This window comes from Pteropus vampyrus, unplaced genomic scaffold (genome assembly GCF_000151845.1).
Source record: "Pteropus vampyrus isolate Shadow unplaced genomic scaffold, Pvam_2.0 Scaffold200, whole genome shotgun sequence".
Classification (NCBI taxonomy): domain Eukaryota; kingdom Metazoa; phylum Chordata; class Mammalia; order Chiroptera; family Pteropodidae; genus Pteropus; species Pteropus vampyrus.
The window spans coordinates 3,436,537-3,449,623 of NW_011888981.1; the positions used below are offsets into that span (position 1 = coordinate 3,436,537).

Consider the following 13,087-nt stretch of genomic DNA (forward strand, 5'->3'; position numbering starts at 1 on the left):
GTCTAGTAAGGTTGATAGGGGCTTTATTGTGCTAAAAACTTTTAACTTTTTTAAATATGGAAAGGGGAGGATTTTGAAACAAGAGAATATGTCCAGAATAGCAATTCTGAATGATTACACTAGTATCAAAATAGATGGTAACTCGAGATGTGTGATAATAAAAATTAGATGATCAGAAGACTGTTCTAATTAGGCCAAGGAAATGATGATAAAGGCCTCAATTTGGGGAGCAGTCTGAGAATGGGAAGAAGGGGACAGATAAATATTAAAAAGAAAAATTAAACATAACTAGGTGACAAGACTATTATTTACAATAGCCAAAACATGGAAACAAGTGCTCATTGAGACATGAATGGATAAAGAAAATTTGGTATATACGTGTGTGCACATGCACACAAACACACAAATATTATTTAGCCATAAAAAAAAGGATATCTTAACATTTGGGACAACATTGATGGACCCTAAGGGAATAATGCTAAGTGAAATAAGTCAGAGAAAGATTAATACTGTATGATCTCATTTATATGTGGAATCTTAAAAATCAAACTCCTAAGAATAGAGAATAGATTAGTGGTTGCCTGAGGCAGGGGTGGTGGAAATGGGTAAAGATGGTCAAAGGTACAAACTTTCAGTATTAAGACACATAAGTTCTGGGGATATAATGTACAGCAGAGTGAGTCTAAAAATGTTTTTTAAACAAAAAACACAAGACTAGGTGACCAAATAAAACTGGCTTGGGGGCCTTTTGAGCCACATTTCTCTTGCTCAGGCCCACTTCCACATCTCGAAGTATACTTTCCCTTCTAATAAAGCTTTTCTTTTCTGCTGTAAAAATAAATAAATAAGTAGATAGATAGATAAATAAATAATAACTGGCTTGGAGAGAGGTGAGAGTGAAGAGGGAGGAAAAATAGTTATTTAAGAATGTGTAGAAGGTCCTCAAAAAATTAAACACTGAATTATCATATGATCCATAAATTCTACTTCTAGATATATACCCACAAGAATTAAAAGCAGGGACTCTAACAGATAGCTGCACACCTATGTTCATAGCAGTATTATTCACAACAGACAAAAGGTGGAAACAACCTAGATGTTCACTGCTGGATGAAATGGCAAACAAAATGTGGTATGTACACAAAATGAAAAATTATTCAACTTTGAAAAGGAAGAAAATTCTCATACATGCTACAACATAAATGAATCCTGAAAATATTATACTAAGTGAAATAAGCCTGACACAAAAAGACAAATATTGTATGATTTCATTTACATGAAGTACTTAGTCAAATTCATAGACAGAATGTAGAATAGTGGTTGCCAGGGGCTGGAAGAGGGGAGGACAGGAAGTTACTATTTACAAAGTTGAAGATGAAGGAGTTCTGAAGATGAATAATGGTGATGGTTGCACAACAATGTAAATGTACTTAATACCACTGAATGGTATGCTTAAAATAGTTAAAATGGTAAATATGTTACGTACGCTTTAACACAATTAAAAAAAAATAATGCAATGGAATAGATGGTAGTAGCAATTCACTAAGACAAGACAGACAAGAAATAGTTTTGGGGACAGGAGAAAATGGGTTCAGTCGAGGTAAGATATACCTTTTGGAATTCAGTATAGATCAGAGCTAGAAATAAAGGTTTGGAAAACACAGAGAAGTAAAAACAAGTAATTGTATGTGATCTCCCAGGAAAGTACACAAAACAGGAAAAAGATTAAGGACAGATTCTAGTAAACACTAATATTTAAAGGGTAAGTAGTCAAAGAATCATATGTCATAAAATGTTAAGCTTAAAGCAGCTATTTCCTAAAAGGCTTGCTTTTTTAAAAATTGCTTCACACCTCCTTCCTCTTCTCTTCCCTCTCTCAACAATAGTAAAGTGGTGCTTATTTCTCCTTACCATCCTCTTCTCAGTTTTACTCATTGGGTCAGCAGTGAGGAATTAATTCAGCACTATAGATTGTGGTGAAAAATATTTATTGAATACAACCCTCTTACTTTTTCAAATGAAGAAATGTGAGGACAAGATGTGACCAAAGTTACATAGGTCATGAACAAACACTATGAGCTTAACCCCTATCCATTCCATCGATGATGCCCTTAAAAGTCAAGTGAAAACACACGACAGAAATAAAAAATACTTACTTAATTTCGATTAGCATATATGTAATACAAAGAGCAAATGCTCCAGCAAGATCAATCAAAACAAATGGATTCATTCGGGGAAGGAAGATACTGCTAAGTCCTGGAATAATTCCACACAAGCTACAAGAAAAACAAACAAAAAGAGTATTCACGTAATACTGATAAAAATCTTGTAAAAGATGACTTACATTTTCGTATCATAGAATATATCTTTTAAAGCAAGCAAAGAGGATTTAGGAACAGAGCTCTTCCACTCATAAAGGTCTCTTTTGTATCATCAATTAAAAAGTAAGAAAAAGTAAAGCAAGAATAAGAATCTTATCTGTGAGATTCATGTATTAACCTCAGCAATGAATCATGTAAGTTCCCATAACAGATGCATTTCTTGTTCATTCATTTAAAATCACGCGTGTCATGAAACCCCATAACATCTTACCTTCGACTAAGATCTGCAACATGCTCCTGAAGCCAACTCGTACTAGCAGCTTTAAGAAGAAAATATTTAAATTATCTAGATAGAATAAACTACCAGAAATACTTGATTTCTTAAAAATAAGTTTGGCAATGATTCATTAATATTACAAAAGAATATGTGACTCCTCAAATATAGAACATTTTCCACTTATGCCTTTAAGATACTAAATCAAAAGCAGTTTCAACTATATTTAGTTGACCTAAATTTAGAAGGAATTAGTAAACTTACATGTCGTCGTTACTATTAATTTGAAGTTTTAAAGGCTCTTTATACTGCAAAGCAGAGCCTCCTAACCAGTGTGCTGAGAATGGGTTATAGGTATACCAATTATTAATTCGCTCAGTGCTCAGAAAGGCCAGGTAGGGACTTGGCTACATCCGAAGACACCTGCCAATTACTGTCACTGGATAGGTAGCCTCAAGGCTCAAGCATCTTCTCACATTTATCCCAGGGTGTTAATTTATCCATCCATTTTTTATGTGTACTGTGATGTAAAAAAGATTGGCAAATCTTACACAAAAGCAGTATAATAGAGCAGTTAGGAGCAGCCTCTGATGCCAGCTCTGCCTTTAACCAGACGTGTGGCATGGGGCAAGTGACTTAATCTCTTAGTGTTTCAGTGTAAAATGAGAATGATATAATTATTTACCTCATTAGGTTATATAGGGAGAATTTAGTGGGTTATTCTACCTAATCATTTAGTACAATGCCTAGCAGATAATAAGGTCTCAATATTATTTTCCACTCAAATTTCAACTAATGTCACAAATCTTGATGTTTCTGGGAACTTTAATTTTCAGCTAATGAAAATACAAACTAGAAAATCTTTCTATAAATAAATCTGACAATATACATCAAAGCCTTTAAAAATAATGTATTTTTAATCCATTTATAATATCTTCTCTGGGAATTCATCCTAAAAAAGGAACAGAAATGCATACAAGAAATTTAATACGAAGCCGATTAGAGCATTATTTGTAAAAGAAAAAACTGGATGTATAAAAATAGACTAATATTTAAAAATATTCATAGGACAGAGTATTATACGAGCATTCCAAAAAAACATTTTTTTCAAAGAGTAATGAGGCAAAATTCAAGACATTTCAAAGAGTAATGAGGCAAAATTCAAAACTGTTAACTGGAAAAAAACAGACAAATTATAAATACATACAATTCTAAATATGTAAAGATATGTATATGTACATAAAGAATCAAAGGAATAACAGAAAGGTTCACAGATGTTATCTCTTAGTTGTGAGATTATCAGTATTTTCTTCTTGTATCTTCCTGATCTTTACAGAGAAATATGTTTCTAAATCTCTGTACCTTTTTAAAACTCCTAGAGTGAGCAACATACGACTTTAATAATTCATAAAGTTTTTCAAAATAATTCTGGTCTTCACAAATATCATTATTTAATTTTCAAGTTTGTGCAATAAACTCTTAAACTCTCTCATGCAAACACAACTCATACTTTATAACTCTCATGAAGTCATTTAAACTTGGGTGGGCATCTTAGAAAGCTTTCCTCTCTTGACTGTACTGCAGTTCAAGTCAGTGAGACATAAAAAGACCCTCATTATCTCTGCTTCGAAATGTCGGTCTGTGCGTACAGCCCACTTCTGTGGTTAATCCTTTGTGGGTTAGAATTCCAAAACATTAAAATTATCGAAAAATAACAATAATTTAGACCACTGAGGTAAAACAAAAAAAATCAGTCTGAATTTGTAAAGACTTGAAAATTAAGAATATTTCAAAACCAAAATAAGTTCTCCTACTTTCAAGTATATGCCTACCCACCACTGCCAAAAAGAAGTTCCTGGGAACTTATTTAATTAACAGAATTAAATTACTTGCAGTGGGCACACCAACTATTTTACATCTTACGATGCTCCTAAAATGCTTGCAAATAGACTTTTCATAGATAGGTTATACATCTAAAATCTCATTCATGTTATTTGGCAAATGTAATTTTTCACCACATTCAATTTAACATATATGTCAGTTCTATCTGTTTTTAAGTAATATGTTATTTTAAAGCTTCAACTAATTAGATTTTGTCTTATAATTCTCTGCTTAAAGAAGACTTGAGAACATCTGGGAGATGTTCGTAATTCTCTTTAGGATATACTTTCTCACTGATTTATGAGTTAAAGAAACAGACAAAAGACTTATTTTTATTTTTATATTAATTGAATTTTTATTAACGATAAATAAAAAACATACCTTCAGAGACATAAGCAAAAGGTTTATTCCGAATAGAAAGCATCGTGAACAGGTTGAAAGAAAGAGCCACAAACGTACCAACTAATAATCTTCCCCTAAAAAAAGCCAACAATAATATTTATCATTATTTTTTCTTGGTAATATCAATATGTAATTTCAGCATGTAGAAAGACTAAGAGATGGAAAGGCACAGCGGTCTGCTTCTACGGTTTGGTATTAGCAGAGCAGAATCTAAACTTGGCTTCGAGTCCTATAATTCATGTCCTGTCTACTGCTGCTCCATCTTACATGAAAAAAAATAAACTCTTGGCATTAATATTATCTTCTTACAGGTAAATCCTGTTATAAATTTGTATAAATGCTAATGGCATTTGGTTTACAGCACACTGGACAGGTGAAACTGTCCTAAATTAAACTGACCAAAATAGCTCAAGCCCATATAGTTGGTAATATGTGGTAGGTAATAACAATTCCATCTTTTCTATAGGTACTCCTAAGAGATTGTGAGAATCAAATTTTAAATTACAGAAGACCAGACAGGGCTGGCTTAGTGTCATGATCCAGGCTCGAAAACCATGAGGAGTCTAAAGCCAGAAGAGAGGTGCCTTTGTTCTGCAGCATAAGGGTTTGGAACAGTGAAGGGTGAAAAGGATTTGGATTTGGGGATTTTGTTTGTGAAATACGAGCAAAATGTATGCTGCCATATTCTGAATTCTCATACTGGTCAAAGTAATCGTTATTTAATAATATACGAATTAAGTTGGGAATTAAACTTAACAGTAAGTTCTATGTTATGATAAAAGCAAAATCTTACGTGTGTATCTCGGGCTGCTCTAAAAAGCGTTCTGCACTAAAAGGAAAAAATAATGTATTAAATAAGTCTTGTAAATTACAAAATTAAAAAGCTTTACTAAACATATAGATAACTCAACTCACAATATCTTTTTTATATGATAACCAATTATTGATTATTAGCAGGGACGAAGCAAGGAAACTCACAAATTATCCTCGACATGTAATGTTGATTTTTCTCTACCAAACCTGTTTCAATGGGGTTGTACTAAGCATTATAACACATATGACCAAATCCCTTTCTTCCATTCACACCCACCTATTTTCGGATTTAGTAGCCTCAAGAACATATTAAAAGAAGGGTGAAAAGAAGAGAGAAAAGTCTGAAATATGAAGAAACTGTACTGTCAAAACTCCATCGCTGTTCATCTTCATATGTATACTCTTCAAACCAGGTGTGTGTCTCAGTGCATTCTTTATGTTCCCAAAGGTAGCACAGGCGGAATTTAGAATGACATTAACATTAGATACAAACATACCTTTCTTTTAATATAAAGAGAGCTCCCAACTGTGCCAAGACTGTGGAGGCAAATACAGCCAGGACTTCTAATCTTTCAAATCTGAAAGCAGAAAATTAATTAGATCAGTATAATTCTTTCAGTTTACAAATCAGTATCTCTAGAACACATTTACATTCATTTATTCACTCACTCAATATACATATGTGCCTATTATAAGCCAAATACTGTTAAAGCAGACTAGAGTGTTTCTAGAATGGTAATAAACAATGAACATCACAGATTAAAAAGAGTGCCTATCTGTACAACATATATGAGCCACTTATGGCTCTTATTTTTTAGAAATAACCATTATATAATTAACAGCTAACACTTAATTGACCCATCTTGTGTTAGACACTGGTCAAAGTGCTTAACATATTATCTCACCTAAACCTCCCAACCCCTTAATGAGGGTTATTTTATCCAAAGAAGAGAGAGATAAGGAACTTGAAACACAAAAAGGAAAAGTAACTGTTTAGAGTCAGATAACTAACAAGTGGAGGAGTCAGGTTTTGGAACTTGGGTACTCTGGCTCCAGAGTTCATAATTTTAACCACTTATTATACTGTCTCACACTTATACATATAATTATGATCATATGAGAATGCCTTTTAATACCTAAACTATCAGTTGGAGGTCAGGGGCTGTTGTCTTAATCATTTTAGTTTTTCCCACAACACATAGTTTATGGCATTCAATACTTACTATAAGTATAAGTGCTTAAAATTTTTCAAGAAAATAATCATCTTCAGAAAAGATAATAAAATAATTAAGGATATTCATTGCATTGCTGCTTATAAAGGAAGAATGTTGGAACGATAGAAACTTATGCATTATTAAAAATACATAGAACATATTTATTGACATGAAAATATGTAAGTAAAAAAAGGGGGTTATAAAAGATTAAAAAACCTGTAAACGCAGCAATGTTATTTGTAAAATTGATATGCTGATATTAGAGTGTATATCGAAATGCAAAAGATGAAGGAAAGCAAAGACAATCTGAAGAACAAAGCTGGACGATTTAGACTACGAGTTATCAAGATTTATTTCAAAGTAACTAACAGAGTATAGTACAGGCATACCTTGGAAATATTGCGTATCTGGTTCCAGACCACCTCAATATAGTGAGTATCTCAATAAAGTAGTCTGTAATCTTTTTGCTGGAGGAAGTCTTGCCTTCAATTTGTGAATAAAATGCAACATCTGTGAAGTGCAATAAAGCGAAGCGCAATAAAACGAGGTATGCCTGTACTAATGCAAGACAGACAAATACAGTAAATTGAACAGAAAAGAGAATACAAAACCAGACCTACATAGTCACCTGATTTATGAAAAAGGTAGCACATAAAAGCATAGGGGAAGGATGAATTTTTTTCAATAAATGTTTATATCAATGAAATAGCTTTACAGGAACAAATGTGTGCAAAGATGTAATACACAACAAGATACGGTTCCTGCTACCATGAAATTATATTTTAAAGAGGGAGACGGAATAACTAAAGTTCTGGTAAGTTCTATAGAGAGAATTATATTAATCTGATGTAACAAGATCTATTTTAGAATCTATTTTAGATTGGGCCTAGTCACTTAATGACATTAGCATTTAGTGATCTTAAGATGGAGTGCATCTTGCAAAGATTAGGTAAAGAGTATTTCAAGCAGAGAATAGCTTGTACAAAGTCCCTAAGGAAGGAATGAATTAGTTGTGTTCAAATTACAGAAAAAAAAAGTGTGGTATAGAGGGTATATGAGTGATAAGAGAAAAAAAGTAGGCAGGGCACAGTTCATATAAGGGCTCTAAAAATTAGGGAAAAGAGTGAGGATTCTATTCTAATATGATAGGAACCAATTGGATGGTTTTAAGGGAGAGAGTAACAGTATGATTTAGGTTTAAAAAGGAAAATGTTCTGGCTGATTTATGGAGAAATGGACATTAGGGGGCAAGAGCAAAAGCATGGGACCAGTTAGGATGATGGTCATTGGTTAAGGAAAGAAATGAAGGTACCTTGGATAGGATGGTAATAGTGGAGATAGTAATAGGAATGGGAACAGATTCTGGATGTGTTTTCAGGTTACCGTGACATAACCTGCTGAAGAATAGATGTGAGTAATGAGAAAATAATCAAGGATTATGCCTAGAATTTTTTTGAGCAAATTAATGACAGTATGTTTACTGAGATGGGAAAAACTGCAGAGAAACAGGTTTTTGGGTAAGAAAAAAAGGATTCTAGCCTAAGCTTAAGACACCAACTAGACATCTCTATGAAGCTGTCAAAAAGGTAATCTGAATGAGATCTCAGAGCCAAAGAACTGGATTTTGGAATTATTAAATATAGATACTTCAAGCTACATGACTGAATACAAATGAATGCTTAATCTTATTGTTCAATTGCTCCTTCCTTTTCCATTCACGCTAAGCAATGAGTCAAAATGGAAGCTGTCATGTCCTTACTTGACCTTGTCTCCTGGCCACAGTAACTGATTTAAAGACTAACATCTGTTCCAACCTGGACCCATCAGCAGTCCATTCTCATACATTTTTGAACTAGAAGTGGGAAAGAGCCTTCTAGGATGAAGTTAACAAGGTATGAGTTGAGGTCTGCCTAGGAGTTATCTACCATTCCAGAATGGTAAAGTGATCTTAGAAACTGAACCTGAAATGCAGAAAGAAGCAAGCCTGAGAGGTAACAGAAAGACAATGTCCTAAGAGTTCTAGTCCCTATGCCAAGTATCTGAGTCTTTCTACATTTTGGTTACATAAAGACAAAAGTCCCCATTTTTCTCCCCAAACTAGTCTGAGTTGGATTTTTGTCACTTAACAATCAAAAGCCTTGACTCAGTCATAGATTTCCATATACAGATATCTATATCTTACAACTGATTATTATAGTAATAGTCCAACCCTATTAAATTTCAGTGACACTTATAAATATCTTCATTTTACATAAACATTTTATGTTTACTCTGTCCCATTGTTTAAGTAAAAAAATCCTGATTTTGTTCAAAAGAATATAATCCCAGTGAATGGTATGGTGAAGAAGGGTAAGTTTGGTACAAGAGTTTCTTTACCAAAGTAAAATTCTTTCAAGTTGTTTCCTTGAATTTGAAAGGACTTATATTTTTCTAATATATATTTTTAAAAACCTCTAATATAAAAGATTATCTTCCAACTTTCAGTAATTTCTAAAACTATAAAAACAGAAATTTCAAATTCTATCGGTCCATTGCTTTCAAAAATCCAGTCTTAAAATAAAAATCCATCTCCACCACTAAACTGATGTTAAAATATATCATATTTACTTTACCATCTGGAAGATACTTTTACATGGAAATCCTCTGTACCTCCTTTAACTAACATAAGAGATTTCCAAAGTACTACAGAACTTAATTTGAACATTTTATGTTAATATTTGTTTTATAAAATAGCAAAGAACCTCATGTGAACATTTTATTTTAATATGACTTAAATTTAAATATTCATGTTTCTTATTAGAATCCTCTTAGAAGATCTTTTTCTATCTACTTTCACATTTGATCATCATTCCACTAAGCAGGTACCATTTATTTTCTAGAAATACTCTAGCTAGCTCATTACTGCCAAATATGACTACTATTTAATAGCAATAAGTTAGTAGAAAATAAAATAATTTGAACTTACCCAAATGAATAGACAGGGCTAGGTTTCCTCACCATTACCCAGTAACTTATTAAACATGTCATTAAACTATGTAAAAAGAAAAATAAATTTTGGTATTATAACGATGGCTAGAACATGCAGAATAAAAAGTTTTTAGAATTCCTAAACTGCTGAAAGTTATCAGTATTTACACAGACTAAATTAATAAGTTATCTAATAATTTGTAATCTATTCATAATGAGCATCCTAGAGCATGAGATTTAACATGTTGAGGAACTGAGTTATGATACATCATTAAGTCAGTTAAACAGAACCTAAACCCATAGATTCTCTACTCAGTAAGAGATCCATCCTAAATGGTTTCTGTAACTGAGCATGCAAAAAATGACACAGTAATAATAATGATAATATATTTTGTTCTAGGCATATATGATAAATTTTAACTTTGATATACTTTAATCTTTATTAAAAGTTAAATTAAATAGTAACATTCTGGATGGGATAAAATTATGTACATTTTCTAAGTACGGTGGAGATTCACATAAAACAACTTACTACATGTGAAATTCTGGTAATTCAGTTCAGATTGTTTTAGACCAATTAGGTAGATTTAATTATGTGATTGATGAAAAGATATCCTTATAACACACTCCTATGGCACAGATTTTGAAGATATTAATGTTTAAGTATTTTGCAACCCTTATACGGAAATATGAAAGGCCCCATGTAAGCAGGGAGCCAACAGGTTGTCTCCCTAGCTCACAATTACTCACTTCTCAGCTATTAATGTCCCTCATTTCTTTTCCTATCTACACAATTAAAGTGAGTACTGGTGCATTCTTACATGACTCTGCTCCCTAGCCACAGCTAATCCTCATGGATAGGCACCTGAAGCCTCTGACCTAACTAATGCCTGGATATTGTCATTTTTGTTGCTATGTAAATGGAATATTTTCCTCCAGTATTTCTGTTAACTTATTGTTTGTATATAAGTTCTATGTTGACAATTTTGCTTATTTCGCATGCTCAGAATATTCTCCTTCAAGCAAAGAAAACCATAAATTCAGTGCAACAAATTCCTTATTAGCTTCAAAACATCAGGTGATTTTTAAAAACTTACCTAAATAGATCAAAAATGGTCAGGTAAGTATAGGCAGTTAAAGCTGTAAAACACATTGATTAAGGTATTCATTACCAAAAAGATAAGTCACTGAGTAACCTCATATGTGGGCAATTATATAGTAAATTTGATAAATGTATGTAGCCCAAGTTGGCTATACAAAAGCTTACTTTAGAACCCGATTTCTCCATCAGGAAAAATGAACAGTATATGCTCAAAAGACCTATAATAATATTTTTTACCTTCTTCTGTTATCTGAGTACTATGTATTCTTTAAATAGCAAGATAATAATAATGGTACATAAAAATATAAGAAGTCAAGACATAATAAACATATTAGAGATTTCCTCTTTCAAGAAAAATCAAATCTTACTCAAAATTCCTACTTATAAACTGCATAAACTGAAATACTAATCTATCACATTAAAAAGGAATCTCAGTTTTTCAAAAAGATTTAAAGTTTTTCTTTAAAAAATAATAGCTCCTTTAAAAAGATAATACCTAACAAATCAAAGCAAGCTTTATAGTTTACAAGGCACTTTTCAAATAGAGTACTTTGTTTAAATCTTTTGAGTTATATTTCAGAGTAATATATTCTGTGTAAAGGAAAAAACACTTTTATTTAAAAACAGAAAAATACAAGTGAAACCAATAGTTAACTCCAGAAAAAGAAGAATGGCGACATACCTATGCTGTTAGTGGAGCTGCACCACATAAGAAGGAAGCCAGTACATGTTAAGTTTATGGCACCAAAGAGCAGTATCTTCCAGGACTGTGAAAAAGAAAATCATTCTTATTTGCAGAGTGCTGATATACTCCACTGGGTCTACTGAAGTTGCTGTAATTCATACTTTTGATATTCAAAGGAATAAGTACAACTTTCTTCCAAAAAAGTGTCACATTTTCTAAATTTATCAAAATTCTCATCAACCAAATTGTTTTACAATATATAAATCTAAAAGAATAATTCTAGAAGGGGAATTAGTCAAGATAAAATAAATTCTGACACTTAAACTCAAGTATCATTTTGTCTCTATAAATGTGTACACAGAGACAATGACAGAGCAAATGGGGCAAAATGTAAGCAAGTGGTGAATCTGAGTAAAGGGCATAAAGGAGTTCCTTATACATTAATCTTGTAACTAAATTTGAAAGTATATCAAAATAAAGTCACCCCTCCCACGAAAGACAGTACTTGGTTACTTACCAAATACGTTGTATGAAATAGGATCACAAAAGAGAGAAAGAACTTCTATAGTTTAGAAGTTCATAGAAGAGGGAGGACCTGAGATACACCTTGAAAATACAAGGATGTCATCAGAGGAAAGAGGAAAGGCATTCTAAAAATAAAGAACAGATCAAGTGAAGTGTTTTTATTTTTGTTTCATTCTACTCCCTACAAAGAAGGGAGACCTATGCTTGTTTGAAAGTAGCTATTAAAGAAATTAGTGAAAAGGCAGTTATTTGGAGGTGTTAAAATTAGATATAACTGCAAAGATCAAATGTGGATTGAGAAAAGATGGTTTTAGAATGCAGATGAAAGGTGTAGGTTTAGAAAGGAAGAACACCTTTGAAAAAAGTGAGAATAAAAAAAAAGACTGAAGGGATGAGAAGCAGAAAGAAGTGACAGTGAAGTAGCACAGAGCTAATAGCCTATAAATCTCTATAAAAGAAGCAAGGCCATTTTCTAAATTTAAGGGATATGGTAAAATAGGACTGGAAACTTAAATCCAGAAGAAAATTTGTGGAATAGCTATTATAGTGAATATAATATTGAATCATCAAAAAGGAGAGCAAGAATTACCAGCATGAATTTATGGTGGACACCATTCTGGAACTTCCTCTACACCCAGAAGCAAAACCAGAGAAGCACATGAGGTAGGGATGTTATAGACTTGAGAGCTGATATGCTAGATTAATGGAACAAGGGACTCTAATACTAGTAAAGACATTTATGAAATGACTGGACATGGGGTCTAGTCAGGACAAGGATTCAATAGTAGTCAGGAAAGGAGGACAAAGCATGTAATATGAAAATGATACTCTCTGTAGCTCTACTGCTAAATCAACACATATTTGAATATTTATTTTATAACAGACATTATTCTAGGCACTGGA

The 13,087-nt window shown here is 32.5% G+C and overlaps 1 protein-coding gene across 5 annotated transcripts in view; it reads right to left on the reverse strand.

The window, feature by feature from the left end:
• Positions 1–13,087, reverse strand: part of SLC30A6 (solute carrier family 30 member 6) — a 30,792-nt gene that overhangs the window by 10,697 nt on the left and 7,008 nt on the right. For 2 of the 5 annotated variants that reach the window (XM_011372113.2, XM_011372114.2), the window contains exons 3-10: positions 11,657–11,741; positions 10,970–11,012; positions 9,871–9,936; positions 6,189–6,269; positions 5,672–5,707; positions 4,858–4,952; positions 2,593–2,641; positions 2,157–2,276 (exon numbers count right to left, since the gene is read on the reverse strand). In XM_011372113.2, coding sequence (XP_011370415.1) covers positions 2,157–2,276; positions 2,593–2,641; positions 4,858–4,952; positions 5,672–5,707; positions 6,189–6,269; positions 9,871–9,936; positions 10,970–11,012; positions 11,657–11,741 — 575 coding nt within the window. Of the gene's footprint in view, positions 1–2,156; positions 2,277–2,592; positions 2,642–4,857; positions 4,953–5,671; positions 5,708–6,188; positions 6,270–7,294; positions 7,416–9,870; positions 9,937–10,969; positions 11,013–11,656; positions 11,742–13,087 lie in introns of those variants that run through there. The other 3 variants (XM_023537814.1, XM_011372115.2, XM_023537815.1) reach the window with 3 other exon arrangements.